At 32.2% G+C, this 25,708-nt stretch overlaps 2 protein-coding genes across 6 annotated transcripts; one reads left to right on the top strand and one right to left on the bottom strand.

Annotated features, from left to right (window-relative positions):
- Positions 1 to 77: 77 nt before the first annotated feature.
- LOC148609276 (uncharacterized) lies at positions 78 to 14,058 on the bottom strand. 4 transcript variants are annotated; one of them, XM_088543379.1, is made up of 8 exons: positions 13,880 to 14,004; positions 10,166 to 11,568; positions 8,752 to 8,903; positions 7,287 to 7,466; positions 5,804 to 5,939; positions 5,384 to 5,497; positions 5,007 to 5,165; positions 78 to 3,280 (listed from the first exon to the last, which is right to left on the bottom strand). In XM_088543379.1, exons 2-8 carry the CDS (start codon positions 11,535 to 11,537, stop codon positions 2,487 to 2,489), a joined length of 2,907 nt encoding a protein of 968 aa, XP_088399505.1. In that variant the 5' UTR covers positions 11,538 to 11,568; positions 13,880 to 14,004; the 3' UTR covers positions 78 to 2,486. The 4 variants fall into 4 exon arrangements, with proteins under 4 accessions (XP_088399505.1, XP_088399503.1, XP_088399504.1 ...); XM_088543377.1 differs by having other exon boundaries at positions 79 to 3,280; positions 13,985 to 14,058; XM_088543378.1 differs by having other exon boundaries at positions 79 to 3,280; positions 13,901 to 14,028.
- A 108-nt stretch (positions 14,059 to 14,166) lies between these two features.
- Positions 14,167 to 24,456, top strand: LOC148609275 (uncharacterized). Of its 2 annotated transcripts, none has more exons than XM_088543372.1 (3): positions 14,167 to 14,228; positions 20,236 to 20,398; positions 22,184 to 24,456. In XM_088543372.1, exons 2-3 carry the CDS (start codon positions 20,237 to 20,239, stop codon positions 22,976 to 22,978), a joined length of 957 nt encoding a protein of 318 aa, XP_088399498.1. In that variant the 5' UTR covers positions 14,167 to 14,228; position 20,236; the 3' UTR covers positions 22,979 to 24,456. The 2 variants fall into 2 exon arrangements, with proteins under 2 accessions (XP_088399498.1, XP_088399499.1); XM_088543373.1 differs by lacking the exon at positions 14,167 to 14,228 and adding an exon at positions 14,327 to 14,539.
- The last annotated feature ends 1,252 nt before the right edge of the window (positions 24,457 to 25,708 follow it).

Here is a 25,708-nt window from a genome sequence, read left to right as displayed (position 1 = left end):
ATTGTTGCAGTTATGTTTTCTTGGTTGCATCACGGTACTGTAATCAGATATGATTTTACCAAGCCAATAAAAAAGTGAAATTTGGTGTAGAGAAAACAAACGTTATGGCTAAGTCCAAATGTAAATGCAGAAAAAAATATGACTGTAATAGAAACTAAGAGAAAAATTCACATCTGTTTGCTTTTGTTCACCTTGAACACTACAAGTTCATTTGTAAACAACTGCACAATAAGTATAATGACCATTTTAATAAGAGATTGCTGCCATCATATGCAACATAACAACATAAATGCTCAGTCACTTAAATTATCTACTTATTTGAAGGAAATTTATAATACATTTGAAAAAAAAGATCATCATTAATAAACAGAAATAAATCTCATCTGTCCTAAATACATGGTTGCAGTTTGTGAAAATTTGACAGTGACATTGTAGTGATATTATTGTAACTACACACTAAAAACAATTGACTTAGCATGTTAAACTAACCTAATCAGAAAACCTCAAAAAGAAATTTCAAAGTACAGGAAGATGATACAATATTTGCCCCATCTATATAAAGAGACAAAAATGTTTCATTCTCTTTAATGAAAAATGACCAAGTCCTATGAGACAGAAAGATGATATTGTACAGCACCCAAAATTATGCATGATGTATGCCGTATACAATTCTATATAAGGCCACACATCAAATTTGAATTTAATCCATTCATTTAATGCTAAGATAATTCTGGGATTATTTTACGAGGTCAACAAAGTGGACATTGGCATAATTGGAAGTAATTATACAGTAAAAAGAGAATCGTAAAGGTAAAATCCGGATTTGAAATAACGGCATTCCTCTAAAAAGCAAAAAAATAATCCCTGGATAGTTGCGACGGACTTAAGACAGTCAACAAAGTAATTGGAATATACTACAAACTTATTGAATGGGAGTATAATCAACTGTGAAAGTACTTATATTTGTGAGTACCAACTTTTGTGCTTTATGGAAAAATTATCAGTTCGTAGATTCTTGAAATCATGGATTTGACAACTCTATCTTACAAACAAATGGGAAATTTCCTTTGCATTGGAAACCAAATTTTGTGGTTTACCAAACCCATGAAAACCAAAAAAATTGGTACCCCATGAACAATAATACTTCCACAGTAATTGACTTAGCACAAGTGGTTTATATTAAATTTATGTTATCAGAAAGCTAAAAATTAACATCTACATGTGGATGATGACACTGGAAATGTTATACCGAAGTCTTGCTCTTTGTTGCAGGTTAGACAAAATTGTACAGAATAAATACTATCTGCAAAAAAATTTAAGCAGGATTTAAGAAGAATTTCTACAAATATATAGCTCATCAAATTGCACTAATGTTTGATCTTTAATGATACTACTGACTTTGTTTACACTTTATATTGTGATATGTTGAAAATATTGGTAAATAAATTGCTAAAATCAAGTTAGAAAATCTATCAAGCAATTACAAGTAACTTGAATACATTTTTGGCAAAAAAAGGAAAACAAAAAAGATTACAAATGAGAGTTCCTTCAAATACTTAGATAATACTACTTAACCAAGTAAATAACAAAAGACATTAACTAATATATCTAACAGGCTTCAATGTACAAAGTATCTAAAATTAGACACATGTATCTTTAACAAAGAATACTTAGACATAAATGATACAGTTCATTCATTCCAAATCAACATAAGAGATTTATTTTACATTTGATAGTAGCATGTTAAAAACATTTAACATGTGTAATATATGTACATGTTGATCTATACATTATAAAACATTCATGCCATGTGAAATTAATCTGTTTACATCATACCTTAACATACTGAGATAAAAAAATAACATTCTATTTGCTTTTAAGAAATACAAATCTGATTCATACACATTAATTGCACTTTAGGAATGGCGAGAAATATAAGTGTCCCTAAGAAAATTAACTTGGTACCTCTAAAAAAATATTTTATAAATTAAACTGAACATCAAATCAAAATAAAGTATATTTATAGTTTGACCTTACATTTAATTATATCACAAAATGGTCATGACGGTTTTCTTCATCAAACTGTCAAGGCTTACAGTTGTTTTAGGAAAACTTTTTGTTAATGGAGTGTAAAAGAAATTTTCAATGTTAAAAATGTATAATATGTGTAGCTGATTATTTCAAGTTCAAACAGTCAAAATTAAAATTTTTCCTCCATGAACAAATAAAACAATCAAGTAATTTCTTAAGAATAAATAATTTCAAGAAATGCTTGTAACAAAAATTTACCAATTTGAGAAGGCTTGGTCCCAAAGAAAATTAATAAATGTGATAAAGGAAAATAACTTTGTCCAAATCAAGTTACAGGGTTTTACACTGTACAAGTGAAATAATAAAAATAGAAATATAAAGCTAGTGTATTAAGCTATTGCAGAAACATCAAAGAAAATATTCACCAAGTTTACAGTCAAACATTCAATAAAGAGTCAACTATTATCTAAATGAGCATGAACTGAACTCCAGTTCAGGGCAGATAGATCGACCGGCAACACATCTGCTTCCTCAACCATATGGGCATCAAGTGGATATTCTGCCAAGAACTTTGACAGATTATATGAATTGTCATGGCTAGAACCTTTAATTGGAGTCAAACCAATGAAATTGAAGTCTATCTTAGGGGACAAAAGTGACATTGGGGACTTTTTAGCAGCTGCCATTTGAGGAGAGTCTCGTAAACATTCTAGAAAGCTACTGTCAAGAATATTTTCACTTTTCAGTGGTGTAAGACCTGAGAAAGGTGAGGGTAGCTGTGGAGACAGTCTTGAGTTTTTAAGAGGTGTGGAGGTTATTGCACTAGATTCATCTTCCTTTACATTATCATCAAGCATCTTTCTAACAGGTGTAGGTAAATCCTCTTCTAACTTGGACACAAATTTAGCATACTCATTTTCTTCATCTGAACTATCCTGCATTAATTCTCTTTCTTTTGGAACTAATTTTTGTTTACGTCTAGATTTAGTTCTCCTTAAAGGTTGAGTATTTTTGGCATATATTTTAGGCTGGGGCAGCCCAGTCTTTGGCTTCTTAGCACAGGTCTCATTATCACTTCTGTTGCCCTCACAATGAACCTTGTGTAGTTCATTGTCTGTTTCACTACTGCTGGCAAATTGAGAATCCATCCAAGCTTGTTTCAGAAGATTAGGTGGTGACATTAGTAATGATGGTGATAACTTAGGAGCAATTTTCCTTGTTTTACCCTTCTTAGAATCACTTTGAGAACCTAAAATGAGAATGATTGATAAAGATATGAAAAAATACAGTACACAGTAAAAAGCGAGTCTAACAGACTTCAGAGATAAAGTGTCCCTATTCCAATGTTACATATCTCAAACACTAAAATTAGTCCAATAAGGATGAAATTTTTGGAAGTAATAAAGATTAAATCAAGATATAATGTTAATTTTTTTTTTACCTGATCCCAAGATTAAAAGTCAGATCTGATTTTATGAGGTCAACAAGCAATACAGAAACTGGTAACATTGTAAGTAAATATACAGTAAAAAAATTAAGACAGTAAAATCTGGATTTGAAAAAGCAGAATTCTGCTTTAAAGTGGAAGAAAATCAGGTTTGTAAAGTGGGACCATCATCTAAAAAAATTAAGACTAAAGATATGAAAATGGAAAAATATACATTTACTTTGTAAATGAATAGAACAATGCCAACAAAAATAAAACTTGATTGTATTTCAAAATTCTCTACTACAAATTTGATATACCAAAAACTTTAAGTCACAAATTAATTTCATGTGTAATTGCACATTACATTTATTTTTTTTTATTATAATCTTAATCTATACTTCTAGAACAAGACCAATAAATGTCTGAACCCACATCATCATATTTTTGTCAGCACATAAGTGTCTTCAATATTATATAAATACAAACCAAGACAAAAAAAATACATTGTGGGTTATAAAATTCCATATGTAATGTCCTAATGATAGCATATACTTCTGAGAAAATGGCTATTAAAGTTCAATATGCTAAAATAGTAGGGAAAAATATAAAACTTCTCTATAAAGAGGTGCACAGCTTTAATACTTTATGAGTTACAGATTATACAAAGTAGATACCATACACAACATGAAAAAAATGGCTAAGTTCAACATGATCAAAATGTAGGAAAAACTATTGGTAATTAAATTTCTCCATAATTGGAGGTGCACATCTCAATATGTATATAATCACTATGCAGTTTGAATAATATTGCTTTTAAAACATTTTGAGTTACAAATTACATTAAGTGAGTACCCATTAATGTGATAGAAGAACATTGCTTTAATACGATTTGAGTTACAGAATACACTAAGTGAGTACCCAATTATGTGATGGAAGAAAAGATGGAAAGCCGTGCAGCTACTAGAACTGCTGTCATCATTGATGACACAGGTAGTAAGTTAATAATTCATTAAAATGGAAACTGTAAATATGTTTTTCTGATCCTTGGTAAATCATAAATGATTGTATTTTTATTAAAATTAACAATATCATAGAGCAAGCAAATCTAACTCATCTAAAGCCAATTAATATACTTTGTAAACAGTTAGTTCAAAATAAGTGGTGTTAACGTTGTAACTAACTCAATAATAATTACAGTACGTCAGTTTATTCAGAGGATTTAGAATGTAGAACAAGGATAGAAGCATATTGGTATAACAGAAATATCACTAAAGTTTCAAACACAAGCTGTAGGACACTGGTTGAAGTCACGAGATACATTATTTTAGGAGTTATTTTAAGTCTAGGACCTACATCTTTTTTTAAATCTAGAAAACTGTTAGTGAAGGATGACAGTATGATGCAATGATTAAACTATAAGCCTCATTTAAAAGGGGGTTGCATAAAAAACCTAAGTTGCAAGCACTAATTTTTGAGAATTTTCTTTTAGTGTTTGTCATGTTTGTATTTCCAAACAAAAAACTATAAATATTAAAGCTGGCCTTACTTTCACTACTAGTTGATTCCTGTGAGCTTGATAATGGCATAGAAAGACTTTGGCTTTGAGTAGTCGAGTTGGTGACACCCTGGATAGGTATAAGTGCATAAGTCTGAAGAGATCCATTATTTACAGGAGAGGGTCGAGGTAAAATGGGCTGTGGTCCTACTGAAAAATAAAAATAAAATCATTTGATAAAATGAAGGCTTCAATCATTTCAAGTTAACGATATTTAACCAAATACTTTATCAACTGTTCTAACAATTATTTTAAGATACTTTTTCATTCACTTAAGACAACGACCTACAATACTAAATATTCAAACTGAAACACAACTTTACATAATTTTATCAAATATGCCAATACATGTTTATTAAGACACTTACCTCTTTTTTTACCCTGAGTAACTGTACATGAAGTAGAGGCAGTGGATTGAGGAACAAATGATGGAAGAACTGGAATCATTCCACCAAATGGTGCTGGTGGTTCCACTTTTTCCTCTGGAAATAAAAAGGATAAATTTACCAATGTTATACAAACTTGGCACAGAAGGTGTGAACATTCAATCAGTAAGAAATTCTTATATTTCTAGCAGTTTGCTTTGTGTTTATGAGTACATTGAAATATGTGCCATCAAATATATGGTGGTGATGCAGGTCCATACATTTATTTAGTTTTTTTAAGACTAAAATTTGTTTGCTCTTCTCAAAACAATAGATTTATTCACATATGCTTGCCTTTCTTATTTTGCTGCATGCAATAGTTGCAAAATCTACGTTTCAAAATTATGGAGACAAAAGACAGACCTTTTTTAATGTCTCTTCCTGGACAGGACTTCAATTTTTCAGGACAATCATCCCGAACAGTCCAATAGGACCCATGTTTCTTTGTTGTCTCTCTTTCAAAAATACTGTATAAGGAAAGATTGTGTCGGATTGAATTCTGAAATTCAAATAAAAGAAAATCACAAAAAGAATCAGGAAAGTGCCAGGGTAATCTTATATTAAACCATGGAGTCTGATATGTTGAAGAAATAAGTGCAAAAAGATTATCAATGTATCAATCATGTCTTTAAATCATAAGTACCTCAAAACTGATGCAAAAGGAAATTTCTTTCTAAATAAAATCCTACAATCTAAGCTACCTGCTTTATAGGGAAATATTCTGACTACTAGATGCATGTTTGAAAAGTTAGAAATCAATACATTGTACTGTAATTTTGTGAAAAAAAGTTTTAATGAATCTGTTTTAACATAAAACTTAACAATGAAATCAGAACTGTAAATAACTGTCAAAGTCCCTATTTCATAACAAAAATTGCCACATTCAGAAATGACATTAAACAAATTTGTAAAAATAAAACTTGACCTTTATTTTATCACATGAATCAATACATTGTACATCCAAATTTGAAAAGAAACTGCCAAATACTTTACAAGTTATAGTACAAACAAGGGTCAAAGTCCCTATTTTTGTAACAAAAAATGGCCACATTCAGAAATAATAGAGTGATATTTGAAAAAAATCAAGCTTAACCTTCATTTTATCAAATGAAACAATAAATCCAAATTTGAAAAAGAGTCTGCCAGAAACTTTTCAAGTTATTGCACAGACAATGATAACCATTTTTCCCTTAGAAAATTTGGTTAATAAAATTTCTTAATATTCCACTTGAATACAAAACAAAACAGATTTACTGACCTATAAGAATAAGATTTGCTTGTTTGTTTGTTGGGGTTTAACGTCTGAGCAGCAATATTTCAGCTATATTCAGACAATGAACATGAAATGGATGATAAAATGAACATGAAACGAAAAAAAAAAAAAGGATGGGTCACAAGAATAATAGGGTCGACAAATTTTGATTGCCACTGGAAAAAGGGGGGATGGGTAAGGTAGGGCAATTTAGCCTCCTGTGGCGGAGCGCAAAGGTTCCTACTCCTATCGAATACCACAGCAGGGTTCTTTAACGTGCGAGGAACGTGGCATCTTTCCCAACACGGTGCACCACTATGGTTTGCAGTCAGGTTTTCCGTATAATAGCCTGACAACCCCAGCATGTAACACGCCAGGGGTACCCCATTCCACCACCTGGGGCACACATCCCAGTTGCTCTGTGGGCAGAGCGCCTAGCCCCGGCTAGGTTTCTGAGCACTATTTAGTCGCCTTATACGACAAGCTTAGCGTTGCTGCAGGCCTATTCTTTTAACACCCGGACCTGCACGGGGCTATAAGAAAAAGAAAGCAGAGAAATGTAAATCAGGAGTTAACTGTAATGTTACTACTTACCCTCCACCCAGGTTTTGCTGTGTATTTGTAATATGGGAATGTGTTTTCTATCCAAGCACAGATGTCTCGTAATCGCATTCTTTTATCTTCTTTACTGTGTAGTGCCATCTGTATCAAGGTCATGTAGGAAAATGGTGGACGCTTAGTCTTTCCACATTCAGCAGCAATCTGTAGACAATTCTGATACATTTACATGTATTATTATTAATTTTAGTCACCCTATGTAATGCTTAAAATATTTTTGCACTGGGAAATCGTAAAAAGAAAGTTCCCATTGGAATTCCAATTTACACCTACACACAGCTGTCTCATTGAAAACATGGTTAAATAGAAATTCATAACACATATTGGTTCAAAAACTATTGAAAATGACCAAGTGCAATCAGTCTTCACACTAAACTTTTAAGGACACAGGCCATTTGGGCCACTACAATATTTAACAGGCCCACCAATTAACATGCCCAATTTCTGTCTGTAACAATAATAGTAAAAATATCAACAGAAACAGAACTATGACGATCTTCAAATCTGAACTAAAAAGAATATGACACAAAGGCACATTAATGACCAACATCCTTTGACTGTGGACAGGCACATGAAATCTGCATTAGGGTTAAAGTAGTTCTTTTTAAATAAAGGCCTTAACTATCCCTCTTAAAAATAAAGTCAAAATGAACTAAGACAACTAACAAACGCATGTAATGTAGTTCACTCAATATTATATTCAAGTCTCCACATGCAATACCTAACATATACCATATAGATAATGGTGCTTCCCAGAGAGCAGCATGATATGACCACAGCATGCTGAACTCTTGTTTACTTGGGATAAGTGTGGACACGATAGATTCTGACACACTTAAGCATAGCGACTTACAGTTCATTATGGACATAACTGGTTTGGACACAATATTGCACAAAAATTTACATTCAATCAGGTATCTAAGAAAGTTTTCATTAAGGATGCCTTATGACCTTTGCCTTTGCGATTGAAAAACACAGGCAGAGATTTTCATGAGGAATAAAATTTAAAATTGTGTCAAAATCAGACCAGAATATATATATAAAAAAAAGAAGATATTTTTGGGGCATGGCCCCTAATAAAATGAGAACTGTATGAGATATCTGAAATCTAATTGAAAATGCTGGCAGGGATGTTTTAAATGAAAAATTCAAAATCGGATGCCTTATTAGTCAAAAGTGGCGAGAGATATGCGAAATACTGCAGGCAGGATATTCTTAAGGAAATAAAAAAAAAATATTTCAAACTCAATTTTTACCCAACATGTCTGACAAACTTTGGGAATCACTGCACATGCCAGCACGTCCACTGATCAATGTGTTAGAAGCCCAGACTTGATTTTAGACACCACAAACTTTAAATACCCTTTTATTTGATGACTGTACAATAGTAGGTTAGCTTTTGATAAATTTTAAGCATGCATGGAAATTCAAAGTATTTTACCCTAACAATATCTTCTGTGCTCATTCTCTTCCATTGAATTGAATTTCCATTGTGGTTAGACTTTGTAGATTCTGGTTTGTCTGCCTTAGTTGGATTTCTCAGCTGTATGCCACCAAGCCACTGAATGTTAGTTAATGAAGTGTCCAACACTTCTGAAATATCAAAAATAGGGCATCTAATGGGACATTAAATGATACAAATGTACCTGCCACACTGATTATATATATAAATGTTGCCTGTAGGATTTAAAGAGCATAAATTGAAACATGTTCCCTCTTTTTTTTTAATTTAGCTGAAAATAAAAGTTAACCTGTATTTCATAGTATTAAACAACTGAGTGAAGTTCAAAGGAATTCTTTTATTCATTGTCAAGCTATCATCTGGAAACGTGTAACTGTAAAAGAGGGGGATGGTAGAGAGTCAGAAATGGTATTTTTTTGGATTAAGCTGAAAAATGAACTTAACCTGCATTTTATAGTACTAAACAACTCTGCAGAGTTTCAAAACAAATCACTGAACCGTTCTCAAATTTATCATCAGGAAAGTGGGGACAGATGGTCAGGCACACCACCACAAAATTTACCTGGGAGTATATATAGTACACCCAGAGAGTATAAATTCTCAAACTCCCATTTTTGTGTCACTTTTTGGAGTGACCTTGGCATACTACCTCCAAAAGGCAATAAAAAATACTCACAGCTGGAAGTTTTTTATTGCCCTGATTATCCTTTGAAGTACTACCAACATTCTGTCTTACCTGTCAGGTGAACATGATTACAATACACAAGGTAATAAAATACATGGAGTGACTCCGAAATACTCCCAGATGAGAGAAACCACTTGTAGGATTTTAAAAGTGGACTCTGTAATCTGTGATCCCACTGGACACCGAAATATAAGTAAGGGAATTCTCCCTCTCTGGGAGTACTGTAACTCTAATACCATGTGACTATATGTGGCGGGGTATAAAAAGGGGTTTTAATTGATTTTGTGCATTCCATTGTCCTGTAAGTACTATATTGATATAAAATATATATACATGTATACATGTATTTGGGCAGAGGAACACAATGAAAGAAAAGGAGGTCATTTAGTTCATATAATTAAAATTGAATGGGCATTCTAATACTTAAGGGAAATAATTTCATAGTTTCTTAAAGCATTTCAATTAAGATCAAACAAAAATGTACAATGTTTGTACAAGCATTTTAAGATATATCAGGCAGTATTCACAGTACTAGTTTTTATTTCTATTTTCATCTGAAGTACACGGGCATATGATTCCATCCTAAAACATGTTTTCTAATTGAAGTGAACTACACTTTGAAGGTAAATAAAAGAGGGCTAAACTGATGACATCACACTAACATGTTTAAATCAAGCAGTAGTATCTATAGACAAAAGCATTTTATACCTTTTTCATTTCTAAGAAAGGTTTCATATGAATTTTGTTTGTATGTAACACATCCAGTGGTCTCCTGTGGATTAGTACAGATAAAGCCTTGGGAATTACTATCACCATGTTCTACTACTGGCATAAGGGATGAGGTTTGCAGCATATGGTTTCCTCTAAATTGAGGATCTAAGGAATCAGATACTGAAATATGACCTATGGCATAGTTTTGACTGTCTCCATGTTGTACCATCACAACAGTTTCTTTCTGTTTTACATCACAATGAATAACAACATCACCTATCTTTTGTGGAGTTTTCTGCTCTAGAGCAGAGTTGTCTTTGAAATTCTTTTGTTTGTTCTGCTGTGACTTTTGCTTAGAGTTGGTTACCTGCACTTCAGGCAATGTCAAATCCATTTGCTTTTTATTTGGTGCTTGAATAACTATCCGATTTTCCACATGTTCCCATTTAAATGGTGGTGTTTTAGATCTTGATGTTGAACAAGGTAATGTTGAAGACTGAGGTAAACATTCAACCACTTGTGTTTCAGATGACAGCTGCTTTCCCTGTTCATGAGAGTTTTCAGGTAATGAGAAAGCATCAGCACCTGTGAATTTTTTAGTAGAAAATACTGTTGGTGAATCAATTCTTGCAACATTTTGGAAACCAGCTGCCAATGATGACATTGGTGATATATTAACATACTGATGTGGCAAAATATCACTACCATCATATAATGTTGAAGATTGCATTAAAATAATCTGTCTGGTAGCCGGATGATGAAACCCTTGATCAGAAGTAGGTAGTGGACTGGTGTTAGTAAATTCTGACAGGTTGCCACTTCCTCCACTGAAGTACCCTGACGATCCAGATAGGTCAAACTTGGATAAAGGTGTGGATAGAGTGGGTGGTATGACCATATACCCAGCAATTGGTTCCGAGGATTTCTTGTATTGTTGTGGAGAACCATTTTCGGCTTCTCCATATCCTTCATCTAATGACTCTTTCTTTACAACACTTTCACTGTCACCTTCAGTTTCATCATCAGTAAAGACTTTTACAGATGTTTTAGTGCTATCATAATCTTCAAATTCTAGGTTGGAGAAGTTAATTTTGACATCTTCATTACCGGTTTTTAATCTTGGAGGTTTCTGGTTATCTAATTTATAATTACTTGTCTCCACATTAGGTTCTTTATTCGGCCTTTGTGCATTCTTTTGTTCTGAGGACTTATTATAATTAACATCAGTATCAAAAACTACAACATAAGCATTTCTGCCTCTATCCTTTATAACTTTCTCAGCCAATTCTTGAGGCAATGGGTATACTGTTTTCCTTGTAGATGTCTGTATTTTTGGCTTTATTTGATGCCCCCCATAACTGGTTGACATCTTACTTTACAATTCAAGAGAAAGACATTACCTGAAAATAAAAAATATTTCATGTACATGCTATTTTTAATGCAATGGCGACAAACCAAATGATGTTTTCGGATCTCCTAAAAAAAGATACCAACCAGAGGAAGCAGTACGAAATTAACAATCAAGAGGAAATTTAAATATAAATGGCTGAGATAATTCCACTGGCTTTGTTTTAAAGAAAAAAGAATTTACAATGACAAGCAACACATTTAAAAGATTTGAAAATGAGAACATGTGAAATTTAGACAGTTTATCTAAGCTCAAGAATGTAAGAAAAAGAATGTACAGAATAAAACCCCATGAAAAACCAGATGCATACTGCTTTCTGTGATCATTTTCCTCTGCAATGTTTTTTTTTTAAATTTGTCAAAAACATTTCATTTGACATAAATGTGGAGATTTTGTTTTGGATTAAATTTGCTTAGACAAAGGGTCCCCCCATAGACTGTGCAATGAATTTCATGGATTGTAGAAATGTTCACAATACAAAGAATGCATTAAGAATAAATTAATAACCCTTAAATCATATGTATTTTTTTCTTTTATATATGCAGGTATTTTTATCCACTAATTTTAATAAGTTCTTGTATTTTTAGGTACATGCACAGTTTGATATATAGAGTGTATCTTGTTGGAGAAAATATGTTCATCTTTTTTTCACTTTTTATTTTTGGAGGGTAAAACTTAATACCTTGAAACTTGTGGTGGGGCATAAAAATGATGGTGCTGAGCCAGCAAAAATTCCTTTGTCATTTTAATTTAATTTTAAGATAAGTTTTATTTAGTCCACCAATTTACCAACTGAAGAACAAGTTATAATTTGCATAACACATTGGTCAAGACGTTCTACAAGAAAGACTATCAATATCAGTGAAATGTCCATTCAAGTCAGTGGTTAATTTAGCCATATTGTTTTTCAAATGTTCTCTACATGTATTCTCAAGAAACAAATCCTCAATGACAAAATCATCCTTAATGAACCTTTAAAAAGTTATTTTTATGCATACATTTGTGTATTTGTCCAAAAAGAACTACATGTAAATTTGAACTTTATAAATATTTACATTCCTTTTATTCTATATATATAAAAAATACTGATGCCATTCTCCAATATTTTATCTTTAATTTGGTATACCACTGATCAAAATTCATCAAGTGGTTTTTACAAACACCCTTTAAAGCAAAGTTACCCTATTGTCAACAGAGAAATTTGAGAAAATTGGCCAAATATCAATGGTAGTGTTCTATATAGATATATACAAATAACTTCCCTCTAATACACACATGTACATTCCCTGACAGCTTATACTGATATAGTATTTTTTTCAATAATGAACATTTGGTACCAAAAAAATGTAGGATCATTAAATTACAGGATATCTACATGTATATCGCAACAGTAATTGTTGTATCAGTGTCTGGCATGTTTAATTAACTAACAATGCCAGTGTGTTAACCTTAGTCAAAACTATAAATCAAAATTGTTCAAAATGTCATATTAACAGAACTAGGTGGTAAATTATGGCTTTGGTCAATCTACAGGAGTTTGCTTCTTTTACCGCAGGCTCCCTACCATATGGACTTGGAGACAGATATTCAGACAACATATGTAATAAAACAATAGGATAGGACAAGTAAATTCAAAATTTGACTTGCTCTCTAAGTAAGAAAGTAATCCTGTATGGCACAGCAGGGTTGGGGGATTTAAATAGCCAGTTAATTGACTTGGCTAAAGGATTCTTTAGCCAAATTAGTTTGTTGATGGCTCGTCACTGAGCAGTCTAGGGTTTAATCCTAGGTGGCAGAGTATAATTTTGTGGGTCAAATCATGCTCTCCAGTTACATTTGGTGCCCAACTAAAAACCAACAGGGTTTGGTTAGCTAATGAGCTAGAGTTGTTCGTGATACAAAGACTTAAAGTGGGGGAAATGAGGCAAGACCATCTTGCTGTATTGTAGTAGGTAGTGATATTTAAATAGCCAGTCAATTGACTTGGTTAAAGCAGTCTAAGGCTCGATTCTTGGTGGCGGAATATCATTTTGTAGGTCAAATCATGCTCTCCTGTTACACCTGTCCTGTCTTAACTCTACCCCTATTCAAGGCTGTTGATGCAAAATTATATGGCCTGGTCACCTCCTAAAACAAAACACTATGATATGAGATGATTTTGATGCTTAATTATCTATGTTTAATACTGGGATTTAGAATTAATTCGTATTTCGATTACGAGATAACGTGCACATGTAAGTCTTCGGTTTGTCGACAACGCGCTCATTTAATTTTTTATAGTAAGAACTAAATGCTTTTTTTACCATTAAAGCCTTGGTAATTACATTTTTTTCAACGACAGAATGGTGTACACTTCACTGTTAGGATAACCATAGTTTGATAATGAGGACAACAAAGAGAAAACTAACGATTTAAATGTCGATTCAAGTTCAAGCTTGACTGTCAGTCCTCCATATTTTTGAATTTCGGAGCACATTCCGTCAACGGCCAATGAAATTTTAGCAACGCAATATCACGCAGTAAGGCGAGACTTTGTATTTCATTTCCATTTCCAAGGGTATCTACGATTAGTCGGACTATTTTTAGTATCCAATCAAATTATCTGTTGCTTTTTATTAATTTGTTTACAAATGGCGACCATAGAAAACACAGGTTGGTAAATGTGTCCTGACATGTTTTTGTATTTTTCGTACTTTATTTAAATTTAAATTCAATTTGAATTAACGCCCGCCAGTTGGCACAGATGACATTACTTTTAGCTGTGTCTTCCTGGCTAATAATTGTATACAAATTTACAGTTTTCGATTTAAATTAATTTGTTTTTCACTTTTCACTTGCACAGTTTCAGGATTATTTAATTTTCTCTTCAATATTGCCATTTCCGTTTATAGGAACCTATAGTTCACTGTGGACACGATGACTGGTTGAACACAATATAGCACAAAATTGAAATTCAATTGAAGGTGAAAAAAGTTCTGCTCTAGCCTCTACTCCTTTAGCTGCACAAATGTGGCCAGGTTAAGGGAGGTGCAGTTGCTGCCATGTTGGGTGGGGGGGGGGTGTGTGTGGTTAAACCAGAAACGCTCCAGGAGAAACATTAATTTATGCTGCCTTTCATATGAAAAAAAGCCCTGTTTTATTATTCTAAATACCTTCCAACATGGTTTAAATCGTTCTGATGTGTTCTATCTTCAATTGATGGACTTTCACTGTTGTATTAAAGTAGTTGGACACTGTCGAAAAAAAAATAATGATAGTAAAAATTTGTTTCAAAATAAATAATTAAATAATCAAATAAATTAAATTAAAAATGAATGGAATAAGTGTGTCTCGTCAATGTTATCACTTAAAGGAGATTGAATATCCTCACCTAAGTTGATATCAAGTAGGGTGTCCATATCCAAGCTTAATGAACCTGTTTTGACATGTATGAAATGCCTCAATTTTTCAATTTCCATATCATCATTATCACATTGACATACATGTACATGTATGTAATGTTCTGATGTTTCAAAGTATCACAAGTGCATTTGTTAATCTCCACATACCTATTAATTGGATGTTGATATCCCTTTAGGTTTGAGTATCCTGATCTGAGTCCATTTTAGTTGGATGGTCTTATTTCCTTTTGTATTTGACCTGATAGTGATGGTTATATTTCCTTCCCATGTCACTCATGTCCCATTTCTTCTGTCATTTGATTGTGACTGATGTCCCAGCGGTGTGAATAATATCTCATTTTGTTATAACTGTTGATGTTTGGTTGCATTTTTTCTGCATGGTCTGCCAATTTGTTGCCTTGGATGTTTATATATTAACCAAAATGCCTTTATCCTCCATTTTCTTTTTTCTTGGTTTGATTTCATGAATTGTTTGTCTGTTATTTTCTGAATTCCAATTTAGAGTGACTGTGCCAACAGATGACTGTCTTAGAATACATTGAGTTTGTTTCATTGAGCATTGAGCAGTATTTGTAATTACATGTATCAACTTTCTCCAATACAAGCTTAATTGTAACAAGCTCTAAACGAAGGTTGAATCCTCTGTTTGAGACAGCATCCTTTAATTGTTTCCTGTTTGTCTTTATAATAAATAAAGGCCCCTGATCTGCTGGGTCCAGGGTTCCCCATGCATGAACCATCGCTAAAGGTTTGGCAGTATTTGGTGGTAAATTTTTCCTAAGATAAGTTTGAATTGTCCTAATAAATGCTTTCAATTGTAATAATGAAAAGTGTCTTTGGGCCAAATTGTCCAGCATTGGTAATAATTATGATATCTATAAAATGCAAAACATACAAATTGTATTTAAAGATTTTATTTTGTTTTTCCTCATTCTGTTTCGATTCATTATGTTTTGAATTGTTTTGTTTCGATTCAGTTTTTATCGATTCTTTTCTTTTTGTTTTGTTTAGTATTCATTTCACAATTTATTAGTACCCAAGAATTATGGATAATACCTATTATGTCATTTTTGTAAACATCTGGGTTTCATGCTATTGACTGTTTTGGCCATCCCTATCTTGGCCAAAGCTATGATTCAATTTTTATTTAATCTTCAAAGCTAGGGAATATTTCCCAGACTGGTTTGGTTCACAATTGCATTTACATCCTTAGTATATGCAAATGTACATTGTAGCTGTCATGATGCTATTTTTAAGCTCCTGAATCTGAAGGTAAAAACTGTACACTAATGCTTTTTCTGGCCATAAGTATACTCAGGGTTCTTGTTAAGGCACGTACATACATTTTGGATGCAAGAAAAACTTGCTGGACGCACCTAGTTAAAACATCGTGCGTCCACGGGACGTGTCTAGTTAAAACATCGTGCATCCACAGGACACGTCTTCACAATATCAGTGGCATACTAACATCAGTAATTTATTTAAAAATCATTAAAACTGTCCTAAAAATTGTGAAAAAATCTCTTTTTGTGACAACCTGGAAACCGGAAGTTTACATAGTTAATTACACATGATGTTCATTATACAATTTTTTTACCAAACAAAGTTAAGTTACTAAGTATATGATAAAAAACTGTGACAAATAATTTCAATCTCATTTCTTTAAATAGAAGAGTCATAAATATGACAACAGGTGTTGCTGTCTTAACAGGTAAGGGTATGTTTTATGACAGGTAAATAATCTCCAAGGAGCAATCATTGACAATTGGGAAATGAATCCTGATTGGATATACCACTATTTTGTGAACATCAAATCATTTTTTAAAGATTAATTTCTACTCCACAATTAATTTGAAAATACTGTCATTTTAACAGGCCTCAAGTCTGTAGAACCACATGTGTAAACAAATTTTAAAATTATCACTGATTATACAAAATGAGTTACCTCCCCTGCAGTCTTCACATTTCAACAGTGCATTATTTTTCCCATAAATTTTGTTTGTAATAATTAAAAAAAAATACTATTTCTGTAAAATTGTGATGATTTTGGAAATTCAGTATCAACTTGCTTGAATATTTGTTACATGTCCTCATACACTGCACCTCATGGTATGCATTTAATTAAAAGTATGAATTTCCCAAGTTTCCAATTTATTTTCAGGAAACTCTAATAAAGCATATTCTTAACTTGAATTTCATTGTTATTGTTAATCTTTGATGAACTGAAAGTGTAACTCTTCAATATCAAAACTTGGATCACACCCCCTTATTATTATACTGACATCAATGGGAAGAAGGAAATTTGTTCAAAGTATTCTCAAATAGTAGAAACAAATTTGAATGTAAATGTAAGTTTTTTCATTTTTTTTTTTTTTTGAATTTGATAAAACTTAGGAATTTTAATTAGGTTTGGAGGAATCCATCACAAAAAAGGGGCTTACAAATTTCAGTGCATGTACAATGACATGTTGTTCAACTGAAAAAGTGTTATGTATTAGTTATGAGATTTTTAGAAAGTACTGTTATCAGTATTATTAAGTCAAATTAATATCACAAACCGGATTAACTTTCCCACAGTATCGTGCAATTATAAACACAGGTGCATAGATGTATGGCACTGATCACCAGTAGTTTTTTTATTTACTATTTATCTATTAGATTAAAGATAAGTAATTTTGTAGCCATTACAAATTAGCGAAGCTGACATTCCATGTTTACATCATATGAAATGTTATTACTAGATTAAGGTTATAGGATGGGAGAATATTGTGGGAGGAGTTAATAGTTCTGATAGTGAAAATAAGATCAGATCTAGAGAGAGAGAACAAGTGTTAACATCAGAGCAGTTAACATCATCAGAGCAGTTAACGTCATCAGAGCAGTTAACGTCGATAGTGTATTAGATAATCAAAATCAATCTAATAAAAAGTGAACTTTATTTTTGGACGTAGTATTGTTGCAACAAAAAGGGTGATGGTGACAAAACATATTATACAGTACAAAAACCTCTTGCAAAGTAAATTAAATAAACCTACATTACAAAAGGCACCATAATGCTATAGTGATTATCTCATTCATACATTCATACAGTAAAACCCATGCAATTTGCAAGATATGTGACGTCCCGAACATAACGGTTCATACATTGTCCTGCATAAAAACCTCCATGGGGATTTGCAAAAGTTGGCAGGTATATTAGTATTATAAATGTAGTTACATGTAGATACATGGAACTAAATACACATTATGTATTGAGTTATGTCATGAAGCCAGCAAACAGAATAACTTTGTTTTAAAAAAAAACAAAAGATGCTGAGTTTACTCTTCACAAGTTAATACGGATGACATGCATAATTGAAGTGAGATATGGTTTTGAATGATTGTACATACACGTATGTAGTACTATGTACGCACTAAAGTAATGAATGTAGCCCTTGAACTGGTTTTGAATAAGGAAAAGTGTGGGACCCTCCAAGTTCATCTGGGACTCACCTTTCCAAAAAGTGATGAGTCCCAGGACTCATCACGTAAAATTCCTAGTGAGAACCCTGATACTGGACCCAGTTGATAATACAACCATTAATGAAATACTGTATCCCATGGAAATTTATTTTTATTCCATGGGAGGATTTTTTTAAAGTTTTTCCACACTTATTAGATTATTTCAACTGCTTGATTAATGATATCACTATGAGTTATTATGAAACAGCAAGAGATAATCCTCAAAGTCCGTTTCTCATAATCCCTACTTTGACTTTTTTTTTTTTTTTTTTTTTAAAGATTTTAAACAAAGGGAAGTCACTTTCTACATTTTTGTAATCTGATAGACTGATTTACTGTCAAATTGGAGCAATGGACAGAGTAGACTTCAAAATCAATTATTCAATTTGTAAGAGTTTCGATAAGTACTTGGATACTTTTAAATAACTTACTCCAAACCATTCAGATACTTACTGAGGTAAAAATAGTTTCCAAGAAAAAATGTTTACTCTTTTCCCTTTTCCCAATGAGACCATCAACCAGGTTGTAGTGTTTATCTAAATAAAATTAGCTATAACTTGTTTTATCAGTGTACTGTTCACTGTTGATTTTTTTCAAACTGCAACAAGCATTAAAAAGAAAATGCTTTGAGCCAAAAAAAATCCTTCTGTACATTTGTACATCACTTGTAATTATGCAGTAAGTGCATTTTGACTGCTCATATAGAATGGTTGTATTATAGTATATAAAAATTTTTGATCGTATAAGGCATTTTTAGCTCAACTGTTGTTGTCGTCCGTCGTCGTTAATAATTATACAAAACTCTTTTCCTCTGACACTACTTGACCAATTAGAACCAAACTTGGTACGAATGTTCTTTGGAGTATCCTGTATAGAATTGATAGGGGGATTTTCGAATGCCTGGCTGCCGTTCTAAAAAATAGAACGTAGGAGTCAGACAGTAGTTTTTCGCATATTGTATCTCCAAAACTGTTCAGATTAGCAAAATTCTTTCAATTGCTGTAATGATTCTTATTAATAGGCCTACAACACCGACACCTTGTTAAAGTTATTGCCATTGAAAGGTGAAAAATAACTTCTTTTTTTTCAGTTTTCAGTCAATTATAATAATCTTGAAAACCATGATAGATAGAAATAAACTCTCAACTGTTGAAATGATCCTTATGATTAGACCTACCAAAGTCTTCTTAAGTCAAAATGATCCTTATGATAAGACTTACCAAAGTCTTCTTAAGTCAAAATTGTTGTACAACTTCTTGTTAAATTTATTACCAGGTGAGCGATTCAAGCTCCTGGGAACCTATTGTTACAATACATTTGTTCAAATACTCACACCAGCTAGTATTTTGTCAAAGAACCCAATGTACGTCCACATTGGGATGTATCAGAAATGAATTTAACATATCAAATGCCGACTTTAATATAGAGTTAAGTATACACAAAGAATAAATTTCCTTGTTGTGGTCCTTTTTGGAACTTTCATATGACAAGGGACATGTTGTAACGTTTTTTTGTTTCAGATATTTGGTGTATTTGAACAGGAACTAAGGTACATATGTATAGTTACCAGATTTTGTTTTCAATGTATATTGATTTACGAAAAATCAAAATTGCTGACTTCTGAAAAAGCATTTTTTTCTTTTCTTTCAAGATTTTACAGGGATATTACTTACTCTGTAGTAGATATGCATTGCTGTACAAATCTTCAATGCATGAAGATATGGAATGCATTTATTTATTAAATTTTTCTTTTGTAGAATGCCAAGAAGAAGAAAATCTCTTTACAATAATAAGATTCCACTGATTTTCACAGAAAGTCCTGTAAACAAACAAAACAATGTTCCATCTCCAATATATTGTGCTAGACATCCAAGAACTGCCCAGTCAGTTCCAGTTGAGGAAATACATGACCTGACATGGGTAAATATACTTTTATGATTTTTATTTGTTTTCTTTCTTAGATAAAACTGCCGGTTGATATAATGCCATATGGACCATATCGCTTTCAAATTATGATCATGATGTCATAATTTAAGAAATTGTGTATGTTTACTATTTTCTTCACACGAATGATCTAGAGTAAACTATGTATTAAAAAGTATGATATAGCAAATAGTTCATGCTACTTCAGGTGAAATGGCAATATATGGACCGGTTGGTCACCCCAACAAATTCAATAGACCTCAGCTACATTTCGGTCTATATAATTTTTGGGGGTGACAAGATCGGTCCATATATTGCCATATGACCCTTCGCATTATGAACTATTTGTTAAATATTCGACTTTTAAGATTTTTATTTGTTTATTTTCTTAGATAAAACTGCCGGTCGATATAATGTCATATGGACCAATTACTTTCAAAGTAAAAACATGACGTCTTAATTCATAGAAATTGCAAAAAGGAACAGATATGGTGAAATGCAACAAATGCACCATGGTATAACCTTTATTAAAATATTAAATACCGAGATCACCAAAAGTGTTAGAGTAGTGTAAATCCATGGTAACAGAATGATGAACGTCTTCAAAAGAAAGTAAAATATCAAATAATGACATGAAGACACATTTATGACCAACATTATCAAACACTATTGACATTTGGGCAAAATCATTCATTTCTAAACAAGTTTAGCTGCAAGCACAGCAGACAACTTGGAAGAAGTGGACAAAATTGACAAAATTAGATTATGGCAACAAAAAATCACTTTAAAACATATATATAACGTATAATTTGTCAATAGTTTGTAGAAAATTTTGAATTCAGTCTTGAACTTGATATCACAAAGCAATAAATTGTGTGATAAAAAACAATACAGGGCCAAAATTTACTGGAAGATTTAAAAAAAAAAAAAGTAAAATGTATATGTAGGTAAACACACGATCACAATAGTACAACGTTTTCAAATTATAGAAAAATGAGAACAGTCAAAAATAGTTGCATTTATTATAGCTGGATCTTCATCAGGATATTCATGTACCTCAAATATAGGACATATTTTAAGAGCATTTTATTTGATAAAGTATAGACTAAAACTCAATACAAAATGTGTTTTGGAAAAAAGTCATAAACATATTGAAGTGTGCTATGATTAAAGAAAAAATCATTATCAACACATCCACCTCCTAAACTTTAATATTTTTAAGCTTTTAGGATGTTGTGCAACTTTCTCTACAATTTTCTTTCACATGAATAATCCAGAGCAGACTTATACTTTTTAAAAAGTATGAGAGAATAATCAAGGGAACCAAGGTTATATCGGTAATCAAAAGAATGTAATCCAGGGGCAAAGACCAGGCCAGTCCATATAACTTTTTTTGGGCAACTAACCAGTCCATATATTGCCACTCGACCCTCAGCATCATGAACTATTTGCTAGATATCTTAAAACATAAAGTACTTGTATTATTATGAACTATTTGCTAAATATTAAAATAATGTACATGTATCATTAAAAAATACTGGATTCTGAGTTTTTCAAACAACTGTCAATTTCAAATTTATCAAAGTCATTTATAAAATGTTATTATTTGAATAAGTTAGTGTTCCATTTGTTATGACCTTGCTTGAATGTGTTGTCTTTCCAAGAAAAGTTTTTATTTGTACTTTAAGAGCATCTTCAGTTGAATTTACTTGTCTTTTCTTTATGTTGTAATGTTGTTTTATGCCAGAAATGTTCACAAATCATTCTCTTTTCTATGATTAGGTTTCTCCACAATTCCAGTCTGTACAAGGGTCAACAAGAAAGATAAAAAAGCATAGAAAACGTAGGAGTACAACTGGACCAAAGTGTACTTGTCACCATGGACCTCAGAGCAATACTGTTACACCAAAAAGGAATACAAAATTTACAGCACTGAAATTTGTTGGTGAAAAAACACCACCAGTTACTATAATAGAGGACGTTTCATTTTCGTTTGATGAAGATGTTCAAAACATTTCTCAAGATCCAAAGTCTCCTTGCTTAAATAGACCTGATAGATCCACAAAAAGAAGGAGCCGATTAAGGAGAAGATCTGTTACTGCATTAAATGATAGTAGAAATACTGGAACTAAGAATGAACAAGTACATAACAATTCAACAGACATTGATCATTCTGATTATAACTTTGAAGTTATAAATAGAAGTATTCACACTCCAAAGACTGATATAATTCCTAGGAAGAAGCCTGTGGATGGAAATGTATCACATGCCAGCAGTGTTCCCAATAGCAATGACAGTCAGCTGATTTCTACACCTGTCCATCCACTGGGATCCCCGGTTAAAAGATTATTCAATTCCATGGCTGAAGTTCCCAAAACAGATGTGTTCACTTTGATAAAGAACAGGAGAAAAGGAAGAAATAGTATGCTGCTGAAAAATCTATACACGTCAATATGCTTGTCTCCAGTACAAAATGACAATGTGCGAGTTCTTGTGGCTGATACACCAGAATCAGACTATGGTGTTCCTTATCATCTTAGAAGGTTGAGGAGGAGACAAAAGCAACAATATACATAACACAAGATTTCCTTATTGTTATTTGTAATTTTGAAATGCAATGAATTTCCTGGCATTTATTCGGAGATTATTTTATTGAAAATTATTGGTGCTGATATATTTTTTTTCTATTTATTGTACCCTCTCCCTGAATCAAAGTAGGGGTATATAGTGCTGTCTGCCTTTCTGTATTTTCTTGTAATATTATGAAAACTGAAACTCCCATTACATTTCAATAGAACATTTTGCCGCCAATTATCTCATTTTGAAAAGGGCCTCATATTTTTAATTTTACCAACCAAATTATTATGTAAAAAATTCTTTTAAAATATTTTGAACAAATTATTATTTATATCATTTTTAAAAATTTTACTTGAAAATACATGTGTTTCTATGATTTTGCAAGATGGCGGAAAGGAATGCTCTGTGAAATAGGTACGATTTAATTTGATGAAACTTTCACTAATTCTTTATCACATGATGCCACTGTGACCTCTGATTTTGCTTTTCCATCTTAATAACTTTTGGGGTTTTTTGATGCAAAATATAGACTTTGGTTATTTGTCATCCAAGTGAGAGAGATATTTTCCAATCTCAAACTCCTCTAAAACAGCTAAAATGACTTCAATTAAACTTTCACATGATCTTTATCACAAAATGCCATTTTTGCACTTTCTGTCTGAATGATCTTTAGGGTTTCCCATATGATTTCTAGGGAGGGGAGCCTAAGCACACTCAGTTAAATTTATGTACAGTTTATCTTCTGTAATCTAGATCTTGATTGAAGGTACTTATATATACTTGTAAGGCCACAGTTATAATATCTTTATTTGTTGTTGCCTACAACCCTTAGGTCAATTGTTAGAGGTTTCTTGTTTTTTATAAAAAATATTCTTATTGGGCTTCTTGCTGTTGCATATACATGTTTCTCATTGAAACGAGTTACATGTACTTGTATATCATGCTTTACCTGCTTTTGTCACTGTCCGTACTCTCTAGATTCTGAATTCAGTCGTTTAAGGAAGTAGACCTAGTATAAGGGACACAACTCTTACAAATTATTTTTACTTCAATCTCATGTAAGCATCAAAGTAACTTGGACTGATTTCATTCGGTTTCAAATGAAAGCTTGATAGGCTTTGGTGAAATTGAATATGATGCAAACATATCACTGATTTCAATAGTTATGTCCCTTACCCTGGGTCTACCTCCTTAACACAAACACTGACCAAAGAACAAATAAAAATATTTTATCTTAAAAAACATTTATAAAATATCAAAGAATGAGAACATTTAATGACATTGTAACTTCTTTTTTTATGTAATGAAGTTGTACCTCCCGAATTTGTTGTAAATGAAAGTTTTTTTTCAATTTCTCAGAGGTTTGTACTTTTATTGTAGTTAAAATCAGGGGAAAAAACACTGGTGCAATACAATATATAGAAACAGATGTTTGTTATTTATAATACGTGTAATACACTTATTAAAAATGTGAATTACTTTTTGTTCTGAGCTTGAACTGGTTAAGTATTAGATCAGCAAAGTCTGTCCTATATCACCAGAACTTCCACTTTAAGTTTTATGGTTCTTTGGTATGATGGTCTCCTAACATGTATTCTTTTTGGTAAAATTTTGCATTTTTGCAAGTACAGTAGAGTGTCAGAAAAGAATACTATAAAAATAGGAACATAACAATCATTTTTATTGAGACTATGTTATCAAGTCCATTTTCCTGTGTGTGATGTTGCAGTGAAAAACATCACCTCTGTAGTATTGTCATGTGACTCAAGCAGATTGAAGAATGCCATTACTAATTTTGCTTTCTGGCTGCCAGGATGGAAAACAATAATAGAGATCATTTCAGTAAACAATTGATTTTTAGACACTTTTCTCTGAATAACCAAAATCATTTTTTAGAAGACTGTTAGTAATTCAGAGATTTGGTAACAATTTTAACAGCCTTTGCAGACAGTTTTTCAAACAAAGAAACCTAACTTTTGCAACTTACAACAAAATTAGTATGCTAGTGCTTTTTTCTTTAAAATTAATGTGGAAGAATCTGTTCATAATTTTCGTTGTCTTGATAATAACAAGAGGCTCCCAGGAGCCTGAAATAGTCATGTGGTCAAATTTTGCCGGTCAAAGGCAATAACTCTAACAAGGAGTTGTCTGACAATTTTGACGACTTTGGTAGGACTTATTATAAGGATCATACTATAAATTGAAAGTTTTTTTCTATCTATCTATTATACCAGTAGTTTTCAAGATATTGGCATAAAACTGCTAAAAACATAATTCAAGGGCAATGACTCTGACAATGAGTCATCCAACAACTTTGATCCATTGCAGACTATTGTAGACCTTATAATAACGATCATTTCTACAATTGAAAGAATTTGGCTAAACCTGGCAGTTTTGGAGAAGTGTGAGAAAACTTCTGATCCCTTTTTGCTATTTTAAATAACTGTGGCCATGTTTTTTTTCGACCGGTCAATGCAGATCTATGCAGAGAACCCTATGGAATTTTCATACATTGTTTGGTTCTTAAATTCTCTTAAATTGGTCAGGTAGTTTCAGAGAACATTTTTGAAAGAAATAACATTAAAAGTTACAAAGAACATCAAGGAAGGGCAATAACTCCAACATGGCTTATCAGATTAAAACAGAAATTTGACCGCAAATAGATCTCATCATGCTGAACACTTTTACTCTAGTAGGAATATGGCTAAACCTAATGGTTTTGAAATATAT

The sequence above is a fragment of the Perna viridis genome, chromosome 8, assembly GCF_037379345.1.
Source record: "Perna viridis isolate PV_CMFRI_1.1 ecotype Kerala chromosome 8, ASM3737934v1, whole genome shotgun sequence".
Lineage (NCBI taxonomy): Eukaryota > Metazoa > Mollusca > Bivalvia > Mytilida > Mytilidae > Perna > Perna viridis.
The sequence above is the reverse complement of the archived record's forward strand: the minus strand, read 5'-3'. Positions and strand labels throughout refer to the sequence as shown.